This window comes from Lygodium microphyllum, chromosome 12, assembly GCF_053477565.2.
Source record: "Lygodium microphyllum isolate KBCC chromosome 12, Lygodium_microphyllum_v1.1.10, whole genome shotgun sequence".
In the NCBI taxonomy this organism is placed as follows: Eukaryota; Viridiplantae; Streptophyta; class Polypodiopsida; order Schizaeales; family Lygodiaceae; genus Lygodium; species Lygodium microphyllum.
In genome coordinates, this window is record NC_141146.1 from 53786143 (window position 1) to 53803607 (window position 17465).

The 17465-nt window shown below is 40.5% G+C and overlaps 1 protein-coding gene and 1 pseudogene across 1 annotated transcript; one reads left to right on the forward strand and one right to left on the reverse strand.

Moving 5' to 3' along the window:
• The first annotated feature begins 12196 nt into the window (after window positions 1-12196).
• On the forward strand, window positions 12197-15753 carry LOC148027774 (sugar transport protein MST4-like). Its single transcript, XM_087689478.1, has 4 exons — window positions 12197-12579; window positions 12792-13111; window positions 13842-14477; window positions 14700-15753. The coding sequence occupies exons 1-4, from the start codon at window positions 12435-12437 to the stop codon at window positions 15159-15161; spliced, it is 1563 nt and encodes a 520-aa protein (XP_087545604.1). The 5' UTR covers window positions 12197-12434; the 3' UTR covers window positions 15162-15753.
• Window positions 15754-15917: 164 nt separating this feature from the next.
• Window positions 15918-17197, reverse strand: LOC148027775 (uncharacterized; annotated as a pseudogene).
• Between the last annotated feature and the right edge of the window lie 268 nt (window positions 17198-17465).

A 17465-nucleotide genomic window follows, 5' to 3' on the forward strand; every position in this document is an offset into this window, starting at 1 on the left:
CAAAAAAGTATATCAGAGTAGTGTGAATAGAAGGACTGGTGAGGATTGTCCTTTTGCTCCTAATGGTCTTCTTCTTCTTCACCTTCATGATCTTCTTCCTTTTCACAACAACAAGGTAGGCCTTCTAATATCTCTTTCTAGCATGATAGAACTTTTCAATATGTTCGGCGTCCTATTGCAGAAGTCACAAATTAGTTGGTTCTTTTTGCATGTGTACTTGTTATTGACATACAATTGTTTATCCTTAGAAGTACTTGGTGCTTTTTCTTTATTTTTTGTTCTTTTTTTCTTCTCTAACAAAGAGGCTTGAATGTCAACAAGTTTAGGATTTGCCATGTTGATTAAAGTAGTGGAGACATTATCATAATTTGAAGGCAAACTTTTTAACAAAACACCAATGCATATGTCTTCATCCGTTCCAATGTTGATCCCTGCAAGAGTTGGGTTAAGAGTGGTGAGCAGATCGGATGTTGTACGCTCGCGTAGTGAATGCCAGAAGGTCCCCAAGAACAAAAGAACTCTACTTTTTGCACAAAACTCAAGGTAAAAAGCATGTACGACATGAACAAGAGACCAATTGGGTGCAATCTCCCCCCATGCCTTGTGTGAGCGCTCCACAAAGCATGTATTTTATGTATTAATCATCTTCAAGCTCAAATAATAGCCCAAATTACAAAATAGCAAGCTTTTGGCTTTTGAGTTTGCTTTAGCACAAAATAGAGATAAAGCTAATGGGCGGTGCCCAAGGAGTCAGGTGTACCAATACAATGTCCAAGTACAAATAACATAATCGTGCACCCATGCACATACAAAATAATAAATAAATATCCAACGCCTCAATAAATAGGCGCGACAAAATATAGGCGTCGTGCCTAAGGTATGCGCCCATCAAAATATAAGTGATAACTCGAATACTCGCTATTCTCCAATTCTTTCCTCCGCCACTGCTGCTATCTCTACACATCAACTGAAGCATTCACAATCATTAGTAAAATAATACAATTAAACCGACAAAAGTGAATACCTAGCAATGTTCAGCTACATAAATAAATCAACTGGTTAGAAATCAATTCTAACCTTAATTTATTACGAGTGTGCACTCTAAACTCATAAACGTTTATTAATTTAATATGCATTTTGCGGAATCACCCGCTATGGAATCACCCATATACACACTAAATTAATGAAACGCCTGAAAAGGATAGGCGTCCCCATCAACTTCTCGCACAAAGAATCCACTTTGTGTATGAGCCCCGGTCATCAAAGTTTATGGAATCCATCGTAAAACCTCACGGAATCCACCGTGGCACGAAATCCACCGTGAAATATGCCTCCTGGCATCATACCCCCAGGGTGGGATAGCAATTGACCTCAATTGCTATTAGCTCAATGTGGAGCTAGCAGTGTGGGGTTCACATTTAAGTCTCTAGCATGCATCCATTGGGCTTCTTCTACAGGATGGTTCTTAAATTTGACTAGATATCTAGAATATCTTCGGCCAGTTCTAGTGGTCATAAAGTCAGTATCTATGATAGCTTTATGTTCAAGTATTTCAGTCTCTTCCTTTAACAAAGGTGGGTTTTCATAAACAGGGTGTACAGGTAATTGGCCTCTAAAGGGTCGTAATAAACTAATGTGAAATGTGTTGTGAATTTTCCAGTGAGGTGGTAATTCTAACTTGAATGCATTGTCATTAATTTTGTGAATGATCTTAAATGGTCCATAAAATCTAGGTGCTAATTTCACAAGTGGGTGTCTATCTACACTTTGTAATCTACATTTTTCTATTCTCAACCAAACATAGTCATCAACTTTGAAATTCATTGCTTGTCTTTTCTTATTGGCTTGTTTAGTATATGATTGCTGGGCTTTGGCAATCATGTCTTTAATCTCATCAAAAATAGTAGCGTGCATACTAGCAATATCATCAGCACTCTAAATTCTATTTGATAAAGATGCAACAGGTGTAGACAATCTATAGCCATAAATCACTTCAAACGGTGCTTTCTTTGTAGATGTGTGTGGTGTATTGTTATATGCAAACTGTAATAAATGCAAGTGTGTGTCCCATATCTGTGGTTTTGAAATAGTGTAAGTACGTAAAAGATCTAAAATAGTATTGTTAGTGGCTTTTGTTTGTCAATTAGTTTCAGGATGAAATGCAGATGAGAAATCAATTTTTGTTCCTAGGTTAGCAAATAAAGTAATCCAAAAGTTGTTACAAAATCTAGAATCACGATCAGAAATAATAACTTTTGGTAATCCATGGTTAGTGAAAATAGTTTTCAAAAACAATTGTGCTGCTTGAGATGCTGTTAAAGTTTTCTTACATGGAATGAAATATGCTTGTTTACTAAACCTGTCTACTACAGTCCAAATCATATCATGGTTAGCTTTAGTATTAGGTAAACCAGTAATAAAATCCATAGAAATTTGTTCCCATGGTCTTGATGGAATAGATAAAGGCATAAGTAATCCATACTATTTACCGTGATGTCTCTTAATTCTTTGACAAATCAAACATTCAGAAACAAAATTAGATACATCAGTGTCCATATATGGCCAATAAAAATCTTCAGTTAATGTATGTAAAGTAGATATGATACCTTTATGACCTTGATATGGAGGACAATGAATCTCATTCAAAACAAAATATTTGAATGGAACTGTAACACATAATCTCTTTTCATAAAACATGAATCCATCATTATAAGACAGTGAATCAATAGGAATCCAATTTTTTCCAACTAATTTATTCCAATCAGCATGAAAAGCAATGTCCTGATGATAAGTATCTTTCATAGGAGTTAAAGAATCAAATGATATAATAGAAATATTATGAATGGCAGGTCTTCTACTTAATGCATCGGCCACTACATTTTCTTTATCGGGTTGATATTGGATAATCGGATGAAAACTCTGAATAAAGGCTGCCCATTTGATATGTCGGTCAGATATTTGGGGTTGGCTAGGTAAATGTCTAATACTTTGTTGATCGGTATTAATCATAAATTCAGAACCCATTAAGTAGTGTTTCCATTGTCTTAAAGCTTGTACTACAGCTAATAATTCTTTGTCATATGTGGAATATTTAAGCTCGGAGGGTTTCAGTTTACAACTAGAATAGGCTATAGGATGATTGTCTTGCATAAGTACGGCTCCTATTTCAAATCCACTAGCATCAGTAACTACTAAAAAGAATGGTCTATTAAAATCAGGCAATTGTAATACAGGAGCATGGGTTAATGCATGTTTTAATAAGTCAAAGGATTTCTGTTGATTATCGGACCAATGATAAACAATACCTTTCTTCAAAAGTTTAGTCAATAGCAAAGCAAGTAATGAAAAATTTCGCACAAATTTCCTGTAGAAACTAGCAAGACCTAGGAATGATCGTAACTCATACACATTTTTAAGTATAGGCCAATTCAATATTGCTTCTATTTTCTTAGAGTCAACCTTAATACCATCTGATGATACGATATGACCTAAATATTCAATTTCTGTTTTAAAGAACTCACTCTTTTTCAAATTAGCATACAGTTGATTATCTTTTAATAACTTGAAAACCAAGGACAAATGTTCATAATGTTCTTTCTCATTTTGACTAAACACCAAAATATCATCAAAGAATACAATAACACAATGTTGATATTTCAAAAATATATGGTTCATCATTCTACTAAATGTAGCAGGTGCATTAGTCAATCCGAAAGGCATCACTAAAAATTCATAATGACCAAATTGTGTCCTAAATGCAGTCTTGAATATGTCAGACTTATCTAGTCTTACTTGATGATAACCAGATTTAAGGTCTATTTTACTAAATATGGCAGAACCTTGCAGTTTATCCATAAGGTCATCAACTCTAAGAATTGGATATCTATTCTTTACTGTGATCTTATTTAAAGCACGATAGTCAATGCACATACGATAGGTATTATTTTTCTTCTTTACTAACAAAATAGGTGCACCAAATGGAGAACTACTAGGTCTAATCAATCCTCTATTTAGTAATTCCTCAACTTGATTTTGAATTTCTTTTTGCTCTATCTGGTTATGCCTATATGGTGCTTTATAAGGTGGTTGTGTACCAGGAATCAAATCTATTTTATGGTCTTCTGGACGTGAGGAGATAAATCAGGTGGTAGATCTTCTGCAAAACAGTCTTTAAAGTGTGCAAGAAATTCTTTATGCCTAGGGTGCATATGGATTTTCTTTAACTTGCAGTTCATTCACCCAAATGAGATAGGATTTACTACTTTTGTGTAATGCACGTTTAGCTTGAGTATGCGAAAGCAGTGGAAAAGCATTAGATGCATGCATACCATTTAATGTAATATGTTTTTCTTGAAATTGAATATTAATCGAATGTGTGGAATAATCTATATCAGGATTATGCTGATGACGCCAATGCATACCTAAAATAATATCACTAGACTGTAATGGTACAACTAAAAAATTCCTTCTTTTAGTGTATTCACCAATTTGAATTTCTAAATCAAGCGCTTCATGTGTTCCATTATACCTTGTGCCTAAAAATACTGCTTTAATGCGATAATGCATAGGAACAGTTTGTAATTTCAATTCTTTCACTAACTTTGCAGAAATAAAATCATGAGTACTACCATCATCATGCAAAATAATCTTTTTCTTTCCATGCACTAAATATTTCATTGTCAATAAAGATGTGGAGTTGGCATACCTGGTAAAGTATCCGAAGGAGTGGTAATGTCGTCTTCATCTTCCGTGAAATCAGGCATTTCTTCATGTTCATTATCTTCCATTGCTCCAAGGTAGTTGATATGGATAGGTGGCTTCTTCGAGTGGCAATCGGCTACTAGATGTCCAGGTTGGTGGCATTTATAACACACTATAGGTTTGGCTTTGGTTACATTGTTTGTAATGGCAGGAAGTTTAGGAATATTAGGATTTGGCTATGGAATAGGCTTGGGGTTTTGGTTGGTATTGGATGGTAAAGCAGGTGGTTTTGCCCAAGTTTTACGGAAAGATGATGAAGGAAAACGACCTTGATTAAATCTTCTAAAATTTGAGTTGAATTGCTTAGATCCATAGTTACCATTGGCTTGGAATTGCTGTGGACACTTATCTCTTCCTTGAAGCTTGTCTTCAGTGTCATGAGCTAATGAAATTGCGTCTTCAAGAGTTGCAGGCTTGAACACATTAACTTCAGCGTAGTAATGCCCAAGTAATCCAGACATATACTTGCACTTGTGTGTCGCTTCACGTACGTCTTCAAGCATGCGTAACTGGAGTAATGCATTCCAAAAGCATTCGGTGTACTGAGAAATAGGCTCACGATCTCGTTGCTGAAGAAGGTCCCATTGCTTTATGTCTTTTTCATGGAATTGTGGAGGAAGGAAATTCTGCATAAACTTCTTCTTGAAATTCTCCCAGGTAGTGGGACAATCTATACTCTTACGAACCACAGTCCACCAAAGAGATGCTCTATCCACTAAATGATTAGTGACACACTTGATTTTATCTTTTTCTGCATATGTTTCCTCATGAAAGTAATCATCAAACTGACTGATGAATGCAAGAACAGTTTTTCCATCTCAGGTGCCATTGAAAGTACGGAATTTGAAATTTCTTTTACTTTTCTTTATTTCCTTGCGAATGGATTGAGCTTCGAGAGTCACGTCGATGGTACGTCGAATAAGGTCTTCAGATTGTGGTTCCTCTTTGTCGGTAGTCGATCTTTGTAAATTAGCCAATTGAACTTGTAATGCTTGTTGAGCTCATCGTTTTTCATCCAACTGCATCATGATAAAATCCAGCTTTTGCTCCATCGTAGGTTCAGGAAGATCGCCTTCAACCATTAAATGATCCATATGTGGTCCCGTCATCCTGCAAAACTTCAAAAGACCTCACACTCTCAAAATCCAATTAGCGGGATGAGCATAGCTCAAGATCGGGTATACAAGCCTTTTTTTTTTGTGGCTTTCACAATCTTCGTCTTTGGCTATTGCGGGATTTGTAAGCTTTAAAAAATCTGTGTTTTAATCTTCTGCGCGTGCTGAAACGGGTTCAGCAAAAGGCTTGTGTGATTTGAGGCTTAGATGATTTAGCTTATAGCTAATAGGAATCTAAACGGCAAATTTTAGGGGGGGGGCATTTTTTTCAGCTCTGCCGAAATTCACGCGGACATACTCTGAGGCGCCGATTTGACGAATTAAATAGTTTAAGCTTTTTAAGCTTAAACTAAGCTTATTAAGCTTATGAAGCTTACTTAAGCTTTTAAACTTGTGGATTATGAAGACTTATCTCTCTGTAACTCCACGACTTGGAGAAGAGGATGTAGAAGTGGTCCTCCGCTATTGTAGGCCGGTCCTTCGCGATCTGAAGATGGAAACAGAGGTTCTTGATCGCCAGGAATCCACCCGTATTGACCGTTCGCGATGAGATTGACCATAGAGCTCGATCGTTCCAAGAGCTCCACCTTCGCACAAGATGGGTAGCGATTGGAAGCTTTCGATCTCAGCTTCGCTCTGATACCACTGGTACGCAGACCCGATGTTGTACGCTCGCGTAGTGAATGCCAGAAGGTCCCCAAGAACAAAAGAACTCTACTTTTTGCACAAAACTCAAGGTAAAAAGCATGCACGACATGAACAATAGACCAATTGGGTACAATCTCCCCCCATACCTTGTGTGAGCGCTCCACAAAGCATGTATTTTATGTATTAATCATCTTCAAGCTCAAATAATAGCCCAAATTACAAAATAGCAAGCTTTTGGCTTTTGAGTTTGCTTTAGCACAAAATAGAAATAAAGCTAATGGGCGGTGCCCAAAGAGTCAGGCGTACCCAATACAATGTCCAAGTACAAATAACATAATTGTGCGTCCATGCATATACAAAATAATCAATAAATATCCAACTCCTCAATAAATAGGCGCGACAAAATATAGGCGCCATGCCTAAGGTATGCGCCCATCAAAATATAAGTGATAACTCGAATACTCGCTATCCTCCAATGCTTTCCTCTGCCACTGCTGCTATCTCTACACATCAACTGAAGCATTCATAATCGTTAGTAAAATAATACAATTAAACCGACAAAAGTGAATACCTAGCAGTCTTCAGCTACATAAATAAATCAACTGGTTAGAAATCAATTCTAACCTTAATTTATTACGAGTGCACACTCTAAACTCATAAATATTTATTAATTTAATATGCATTTTGCGGAATCACCCGCTATGGAATCACCCATGTACACATTAAATTAATGAAACGCCCGAAAAGGATAGGCGTCCCCATCAACTTCTCGCACAAAGAATCCACTTTGTGTATGAGCCCCGGTCATCAAAGTTTACGGAATCCATCGTAAAACCTCACAGAATCCACCGTGGCATGGAATCCACCGTGAAATATGCCTCCTGGCATCAAAGAGACTTTTCATATAATTGAGATGTGTTAGGTTTCATGTCCAGTCTAAAAAATCCAATTAATAAACCACACTTTGAAGACTTTGACTGTGTACCAAACATAGTATCCAATCTTTTCCAAGTGTCATGAAACGTGTCACATGTATCCATATGGTAGATATAGCTATCATCCAGCTCAAGCTTTACGATGGCTTGAGCTTTGTTATCACTTTTCTTCTGGGAAACTGCAAGAGTTGCATCCTAGGGCTTCTTCTCTTGTCCATTTAGTGATGGCCCATAGACCCTTCTTCATTAGGATAAGCTTTGTGCATGTTTGCCATGTATGAAACTTGACTCCTTTGAAGTGACATGTCAGAGAGTCTTTGACCATGTTGAAGTAATTGGAATAGTAGCAAATCAGTATCAAAATTCTTAGAAATAAGCTCACTTTGAATGTGTCAAGAGACACAAGCAATGGCAGTGTAGTATCAAAAGATACTAGTTTGAAATTTAGTGTTATTGCTTGAGTTTGACTTAATGATTTGCAAGAAATCTTCACAGCTTTCCCTCCTTGCTATTTTGATGGTTGAATAATTGCTAAGAAATTTAGATCAGAGTGGCCTTGTCTTGGTTTAAGGGGTAGGAGAGAGAAAATATAGGAAAAATGAGCTCGATGTTGAAATGGCTATGGTTGCCCTTTAGGGTTTTGTAGGCAGGGGCTTGATTTTTTCTTGCTTGTAGCTCATAGAGGTGATTATAATTTGGAAAAACCTTTGATTAGGAGAGAGCTAGGTATGGGTCTTCAAAAGACCCATGTCAATCATCAACATTGTAGCCTATGATGATTGCACAGAGTGTACAAATTATAATGGTGTAGATTTGGATAGTGGGTTGATACAGACGCAATGCTGGAGCATAAGTTGAGCAATGTCACACTGTGATATGCCAAAAAGAAGCACCTTTAGTTGAGAAAGAAATGTCTAGGATGATTTGTGATGAGATATGGCTTCTATGAACATATCTAAGAGCTCAAAAGAGGTAGGGCGCATGCTAGCTATGGTAGACATGAAGCATAGAGTGGAGACGAAGTGAGAAATGAGCTCATGAGCTAAGACTTAGCTAAGTAGAGGTGAAGAGGAACTAAGAGAGAAGTTTGCTGAGCTGAGCCATGCTCACCATGGCTTTGATACCATGTTGAAAATCATGGATCTAGAGCATGGCTATGGAGGATGAAAGATAAAGACAAGACTATGACATCGATATGACAACTGACTATTACACAAGTGAATTAGGTTCCAAGATTGAAGCTCGGACTCATAAACACAATCTTGTGTAAGTGGACAATGACACTTGACTGAAAGGATAAAAATACTATGACATTTCATTTAAATGATACGCAAGTACAATGCTTTATAGTCTTCTGAGTAGGTAGCACTTTTCACCATTGTGCTAATGGGATTTAGTCTCTTCTCCCAGATTGCTTGCATTTCCCTTGTCCACTGCTCCATACAAAGAGGTATACAAATGGGTATGATTGCCAAAACTCTCAACATAGAGAAGAGCGAATTGATACACTTATAAAATGCACACTTACAAATATGCACATATGCAAACACGCACATTCACATACAAATATGTACATATACAAATGCGTGCAATGTATACAAACATATGTATACACATATATACATTTATATAATTAATAAGCATTAATATATTAATTAATTATTAATATAAAAATTAATTATTAATAAAAATTATAACTATATTTAATTAATATATTATGCATATAGAATTATGTATATATGTTATTAATTTAGACACAAAGAGAGAGAGAGAGAGAGAGAGAGAGAGAGAGAGAGAGAGAGAGAGAGAGAGAGAGAAGAACTAGAAAAAGAAGAAGTAATTCTCAACATAGTTTATAGATTGTCAAATTTATGTGATGTTATTGGCCAATGCTTGAGGATAATATGCATGCCATGATAGGCTCAATGTGAATAGAAATCACCATTAAATGTGTTTTTCCTTGAGAAACTTTGATCAATAGTCCTAAAATTTCGTTGGAGATATAGTTTAGGCTTGATCCCATTAATGTTGGTCGTTTGCTCCATATACATTAGTCACCAGCACATATCCATATATTGCATTCATTCAATAATGTATTAGTCTAAGTTATCAAAGCTTTCAAAGTTCACATTATGTTTTTTTATATCAACCTCCCATGAATCCTCTTACTAAATGAAATGTGCTTTCAAACCTTGGTGCAGGAGAACATTGATTTGAAGCACTTGGAGAATCTAGGCATGGAGTACCTAGTTAGTACTTAATCAAGTCATTACAAGGAAGGATGGTTTCACAAATTATGCAATCCAAACTAGTCTCATACTAATTAAGGAAAGAAAGACAAAAGAAAGGATGTGTGAGTGATGGAGAGAAGGAACGAGAGGGGCGTAGTAGTATCTTGTTTGGCAAGTGGTTTTTGCATGTAAGAGGATTTTGGTTTATTTTCCCATAGTCATATAGAAGAAAGTATAAGTGTTATGATCTATTCATGGTTTTTATGATATAGGTGAGTGTTTGCAAGGCAAATAGTAAGGGATATACCTAGTTTGTTCAGATCAAAAGTTTTTCAGAAGCCGATTGCTATAGAGAGCATAGATAGGGCTTTTAGATTGTGGAGCAGAAAGAAGTAAGGAAAAGTGGAAAGAAACATGCGTGGAAATTTTTCTAATGGAGAGGCCTTACATTTTGAGCTATGACCATTGACTTTGTCCAACACAAATAGCCAAAATGACCATTGTACTCTATATTATATAATATATTGTTGTTGATCTCCCAATTTTAAAAAAAGGGTAGAAAGAGTCTCTAGCGAATCGTGCAGATTGCTTTGCTTTTCCTTCGAGGGGACACGCAAGGACGAAACCCACCCGGCCTCACACACATTTTCCGCCAACGTTATCGTGTTAGTTGCCACGTAGGACATATCATTCCCACATGAGGCAAGGAAAACACGATGAGCTGGTGGGGGCCAATGAAGACTGCCTTTGTGATCCAGCTCAGAGCATGTGCCACGTGGCGAGTGTAAAAGGTGTATGCGACTCGGAGAAAGGTGTTTGACCGGGTGGCCCGTATTGGCCAATGGCTAGCCAGTGGCCATTACCCATCGTGCAGCTAATTGCGACTACGACAGGCCAGCAGAGTCGCAGACCCGTCGTCGGGCCGCCCGCATGGGCCCCGCCCAAACCAGGAAAATAGTGCCTTGGTAAGACTTTTTGCCAACTGCTTCGTCAGCCGTGGTCTCGGAAGAGATTGCAGCAAAAACGGAATGCACATTGCATTCTCAGAGTTCCCCCCCTCCTCATTTTCTTCACCTGCTGGAGCTGCAATCATATCGCTAATTAGCACTATTACACAACGTCGATAATATATAGAAACAATACCTTACCTGATACATAATCGACATAAACAATGTCGATAATAAATACAACCAATACCTTATATGTCCATGGTTAGACATTTCCACCATGTGCCATCATGCATACTCGTCCATAAACATATACACATCAAAATCGACATAGTCAAAGAACTAAGCATGGGGTACCGCCGAAGTCATTCCAAGTTGGGATACTTTCCCATGTGACGGTGACCAACACAATATTAGGGAGTCACGGAATCTCCTGATTCCCATTTTTGAATATTAAAAAGGTGACATTCGCATAAGATACCAATAAATTTCTCAAAACCATATGATGTGAACTATTATTAAAAAGCACTTGAAAAATGGAATCTATTGAGCTATAGAGCACTCGATTTGGAGTTATAATGTTCAAGTTATAACAAATCCAAATATTTGACCATGTGTCCCAAACTTATGGGAAATTCCCATATTTCCCAATATGATGACGCTCTCTGGAGTGAGAGCTAAATTTCATAAGTTAGAATACTTGAGAGAGAGAGAGAGAGAGAGAGAGAATTGTGCAAGTTGCTCACCTTTCCCAAATATAGAGTAGCTTTGTATGTCCTATTCTACAAGTTGGTTGAGCCCACGAGGTTACAACTTACCCACATAATAAAACGGTATATTAAATATGGCTATTCATAAGGTCAATTCCGACTTTCCATTGGAGTTCAAAAAATCAATAAATGTCAATAGTGCACTAAGAAGCACCAAACACGATGGACTAATACTAACTCTCGACCAAGCATGTTAGTTAGTAACTCAGTAGAAATTTGTAGAGTCCTTTGTCTTTGTTGGCCTATACCTTTGGGCTTTTCCTGCTCAATGAAAAGGCGCTTTGCCGCGGAAGCCCCTAGAGATCGTAAGCCAGCTTTGACATTTAGCATAGAGCTAAAAAGTCTGTTCAAATGGCACACGCCCTTCGAGCGAAACGTGCCAGGCTCCCCTGGCTGATGGGAAAAGATGATCTAATAGAACTCGATCGGTGAAGAGGATCGCCCTTTACCACGGAAGTTAACTTCTTGTGACTCGTGAGCACTTTGATCAGAGAACGACTCCGAAGGGTTTCTCGCGGCGAGTTTCATCACGCCAAAACCATAGTTTTCTTCATATTCTCCGAGGGGTTTCCTACGACGAGTTTCATCACGCCAAAACCATAGTTTTCCTAATTCCCACGGAGTATAATGCACATTGACTCATATGATGATCAGATTATGTGGCGGCATATTAAGGTTTCCAGCGAGGAGAGATTGCGGAAAGGGAATCATTAGCCTCCATATAGCATCAAGTTGCGAGTGCGACTCTCATGCAAATCAGTCGGAGGCATGTCCCCACCCGAGAGAGAAGACTTTGTTCAAAAGGGTAATTGGCGATGACTCATGAGTGTAGTCGAGTGTCAAGCTGTCAAGGTGTTTCCGTCGGACTTTGGTCGATAATAAAGATTTTTCAAGTGCCGGCCAGTTTGCATCATATAAACGCACCAGCACCTCCAGCACCGTCAATGACCAATTTCAAACTCAACCGTGCAGGTTCTGATAATCCGTCGATAGACTCCACCTCCAGTAGTGGTACAGCTTAGGGGCCATGACTAGCTCTACGCCGGATTTGTCTGCTGCTAAAACACAGCGCCATGGCGCTGCAGCAGCGATCACGCCCTATGTCTTCTTCACCTGCCTCATGGCCGGTAGCGGCGGTGGCCTCATGTATGGCTACGATCTGGTTGTGGCAGGTAATTGTCTACTTGCTGTTTGTAAGTGAGCCGCCCTGTGTATCAGCACATCAACAAATTATAACAGCTAGCTGGGATATTCTGATCGTTATCTCGTCGTTCTCAATTACGTATATTGGTAACCAGTACTGCTGACGATAACAATCATGTATTACGGTCACGACGCGGCGGCTGAATATGTCTCGGTAATTTGATTGGTGCTAATGCTGCAGGTGGTGTGTCTGTCATGGACGAGTTCCAGAAGAAATTCTACCCCTCGGTGTACGAGAGCCAGAATAATGTGAAGAAGGACAACTACTGCAAGTACAACAATCAGGTGTTCCAGCTTTTCACGTCCTCGCTGTACATAGCGGCGCTGCTGGCGACGTTTGTAGGGGGCGCCATAACGAAGAGGTTGGGACACAAGGCTACTATGTTGTGCGCGGGCCTGCTGTTCATAGTGGGGACATTGCTGGGAGCGGGCGCGGAGAACCTGGAGATGCTGCTGCTGGGGCGGGTTTTCCTGGGCTGCGGCCTGGGCTTCTCGAATCAGGTACGAGCTGATCGGCGCAACTGCGCATAATCAAAGTATTCGATCGTAACTTGCTCGGAGTGTTGAAATTCTATACCATTCCGCCCATGTTGTAGTCGTGTGTATTATAACTTTATCCCATATCCGTCCCTTATCTAGCGTGTTGATGGAGTGGGATGTCGACGGGCCTCCAAGTATATTGGGGATGAAGCAGTACTGTGTAAAATATTCATGCCCGGATGCTCAAACAGGACGACCCTTTACATACAGGAGTGTTGCTGCAAGATTGGGGGAGCCACCCTATTGACTGGCCCAGCGGTCTCCCGTTGCAGCATTAGTATGGGTCGGATGAAATTAGTATGGGTCGAGGAATCAGGGGATGACAAGCATGGTGCTTCTTGCAACTAGGAGTTAGCTACCCCATAAGTAGCGGGTCTGTTGGAGTGGAGACGATGTGCAACACCCCAACCCCACCCCCAATTAGCCTATCTGATGTAGCTCCCTTGCAGACGCCTTGATGTTTGGGGCTCTACTAAGGTCGTTGTAAAACAGCCTAGGCAAATAACTTGAAGCTCCCTTACAATTCGGCTAACCAGAAGCTCAGTACATGTGGTAGCTCCTAATGTAGGAGCAAAAGAAGCTCAGGATGGGGTCGTCAGAGTGAGATTGGCAATGGCCTGTGAGGGTTCTAAGGATATTAATTAGAAAGAATTGGCAATTGCTCATCGTCATCGTGGTCATATTGATGCAGGCTGTGCCGCTGTACCTGTCGGAGATCGCGCCGCCGAGCTTCCGAGGGGCGTTGAACATGATGTTCTCGCTGAGCATAGCGGTGGGCCTGTTCGCGGGCAACCTGGTGAACTACCTGGCGTCGCACATCCACCCATGGGGATGGCGCCTCTCGCTGGCCGTGGCCGGCATCCCAGCCCTCCTGCTCACCGTCTTCAGCCTGGTCCTCGTCGACACCCCCACCCACCTCGTCCGGCGTGGCGATACCGCAGGGGCCCGCGCCGTCCTGCTCAAGACCCGGGGGCGCGGCGCTGATGTGGACGCGGAGCTGGCGGACATCGTGGACGCCCACGCGAAGGCCTCGCAGTACGACCAGCAGGGCGGTTTCCGCAACCTGCTGAAGCGGCGGAACACGCCTCAGGTGGTGATGGCGGTGGCTCTTCCTTTCTTCCAGCAGGTGTCCGGCAACGACGCCATCCTGTTCTACGGGCCTTTCCTGTTCAAGGCCGCCGGCCTCGGCAACCAGGCCTCCCTCTACTCCACCGTCATCACCGGCTCCGTCGCCCTCGTAGGCACCGTGATCGCTGTCTTCCTGGTGGACAAGGCCGGCCGCAGAACGATCCTGCTGGCCTCGACTGTCGTCATGTTCCTCTGCATGGTAACGTATACAATTCCACTGACCCATTTGCATCATTCATTGTACATTAAGCCAATTCGACTGACCCGTTCGCATGATTCATTGTACATAAGCCGCATTGACAAGTCCTGATTGCGACCTGGCCGGTTAAGTAGGCAAAGATAGCTGCCGTACACACTAATTTGAATGACTCGAAAGGTACTCTAATGGTTTTCGATGTGGCTGTATGATCATAATAAACAGGCGGTGGTCGGGGCGCTGTTCGGGGTGAAGATCCCAGCGGGGCAGCCGACGGCGCATCTGACCAAGGCACAGAGCGCCGTGGAGCTGGCGATGGTGTGCCTGTTCGTGGGCGTGTACAAGGGGTCGTGGGGCCCGTTGGCCTGGGTCATCCCGAGCGAGATCTTCCCGCTGGAGATACGCTCGGCGGCGCAGTCTGTGACGGTGTGCGTGAACATGCTCTTCAAGGGCCTGCTCGCCCAGACCTTCCTGTCGATGCTCTGCGCCTTCAAGTTCGGCATGTTCCTCTTCTTCGCCGGCTGGCTGGCCGTCATGGGCACCTTCACCCTCTTCCTCCTGCCCGAGACCAAAGGCATCCCGCTCGAGAGGATGGCCCACGTCTGGAAGGCTCACTGGTTCTGGGGGAGGTTCGTCGACGTCGCCCACACTGACCATCTCCCCACCATCCAGCTCCCGAAGGTCTGACATGGCCATCTTGTCGATCGATAACCCGACATGGCCCACGTAATTTGGAGGAGGCCCACGTCACTGGCTTGGGGGCAGGTGTGTCGCCGCCCGAAACTCGCCCTCGGATCGGCTGATCATCATGTACCACGTCCACGATCCAGCAGCTCTCGGAAGGTCTGGCAGCTGGCTCGATAATATTATGTAATATGAATACTCCGACTCTCAGCCTCAACTTCAACGGTGACATGACAAGAAGCAGGCTTTAAAATCTATGCCCAAGGTTGGGCTTCAAGACAAAATCAATGACGCTTTTATCGTTTTTTTGTGAGCTTCTAGCAAATTTAGGCATCAACTTTCTAAGCTTACAAGAGAGCATTCTTAGATGGAACTTAAGAGATATTAACTCTTAATATAAGATGGTAAGGTCCCATAATATATGATACAAAAAATAAGTATAAACTAGTGTGAAAAATCACAATAAAAACTTTGGTTTCATATTCTTAGACCAAATTTTTTTCCAAGGTCTAGACCCTTGTACATCATAGTTAATTAATAAAGTTCATCATGATAGAAAACAAGGTGAGCAACAAGCAAGAAGTTCTACAAATCAAGTAGTCTTTGTGCCATTTCTCATAGACCAAGGCCCAATCAATGCTTTTGATGTCAAGACCAGTAAGAAATTTGCATAAATGTCTCAAGAGTTGACACCTTCAATAGTTGGCGACGATCACTTTTAATTATATTATGCTTAGAGAAACCTCGTTCACATGCTACTCATGAAGTAGGAAGAACTAAAAGAATTTTCCATAATCTCATCAAGTTTGGATATGTTGCTTGCCGATCAAAATTGCTAGAGAAAACACGCCATGCATCCTTCATACTCATTCCCTCACATCCAAAATATAGCATGTCAGTGAATGCATAGATTTCATTGTTGCATCCTTAAGTATCTAAAATAGAAGCACTAAACTTTTCCAATAATGTGTCCAACCATAGATTGACCTTATTTTCTCTTTCTTTTGGATCATGTGGAAGATATTGTGGAGAGAATAGTCTTGTTGCACCAAAAACATACATATCTGGAAACCGCTCATTCACACGATCTATGATCTTTCCAACAAATTCTTTTGCAAGTTGAACACAACTATCAACGTCACCCCTTCCATTATCAAGAGTAATACCTACTTTATCTTGTCCATGCATTTTTGTGAAGAGAAGTTGATGTATATATTCTTTCCCATTCTCATTTACATGGCGTGATAAACCATCTCTTGTGTCTTTAATAAACTTGAGAAGATATGATGTACCTGCTCCGAATGGTTGTTCTAAGAACTTCATTGTAAGAGAGATCTTATTGTCACTTCGATGGTAGTGATTGTTGTGATATCCAAAGCATCTTCTTGAAACTTTTTATTTAGGAGGTTTAAGTCCTTTAGGACATCAGCAAGCATACAACTATAGATCCTTAACTTTTGATACCATGCTCGTGCGCTATCTTTCCAAAATGTCAAAATGGCAGGCATCAGCTTGCATAACCTTTACATTACGTTACCTCTTGCCAACCATCTGACATCATGGATTTGAAGTACTTCCAAAACTTGTATATTCATTTCTTGCAAAAGACTTTGGAAAGCTATATGACGTAAACTTGAGGCATTTATCCAAGAGTAGACCTTGTTTGCAATTTGATCAACATAAGAAAGGCAAGGAAAACACTTAGCTGCATCAACAATGGCAAGGGCTTCTCTATGAGCAATACAATGTGTGCTAATAAGATGAGGCACTTCCCTTTGTAGTTTTGCAACCAAGCCTTCATGACAACCTAACATTGAGCTGTCTCCATTAGTGGCGATGCTAACAAGATGTTGTATGCTCAAACCAATGTCCTTCAAAACTATCATGATAGCATCAAACTTCGTTTGAGCAGTGCCATCAGCAACCAAGATTAGTTGTGTAAATGCTACTTTGCATAGACCTCTTCCCTCGGAGGATAAGAATGAAATATAAATTATTAAATGCTTTTCTAAACCCCTGTCAGTTGTTTTGTCTACCATTAAGGCATAGTAAGGACTTGACAATATCTAATGAAGTTGCAATGTATATAGATGTTCTGATATAGAGAAAGCAAACTCCTAACCAGACATAATGTTAGTATAAGATGAATAATCATGATAAGAAGGCATTGATTCTAGTGCCACTGTATAAGCCAGCTCACAAATCTTAATAAACTTTTGGATTGCCAAGTCTTCTTTTGCTACAAAGTACATGAGTTTCATTGCTGTAGTTACTCTCTCCTTATTTCTATCACTAATTTCTTTGACC

What these genes read in the sequence shown, in the direction of transcription:
- LOC148027774 (XM_087689478.1), top strand. Translation starts at nt 12,435, where the DNA reads ATGACTAGCTCTACGCCGGATTTGTCTGCTGCTAAAACACAGCGCCAT. An exon ending in GCCTGGGCTTCTCGAATCAG is followed by an intron (nt 13,112 to 13,841) that starts GTACGAGCTGAT and finishes ATATTGATGCAG; the next exon opens with GCTGTGCCGCTGTACCTGTC. An exon ending in TCGTCATGTTCCTCTGCATG is followed by an intron (nt 14,478 to 14,699) that starts GTAACGTATACA and finishes CATAATAAACAG; the next exon opens with GCGGTGGTCGGGGCGCTGTT.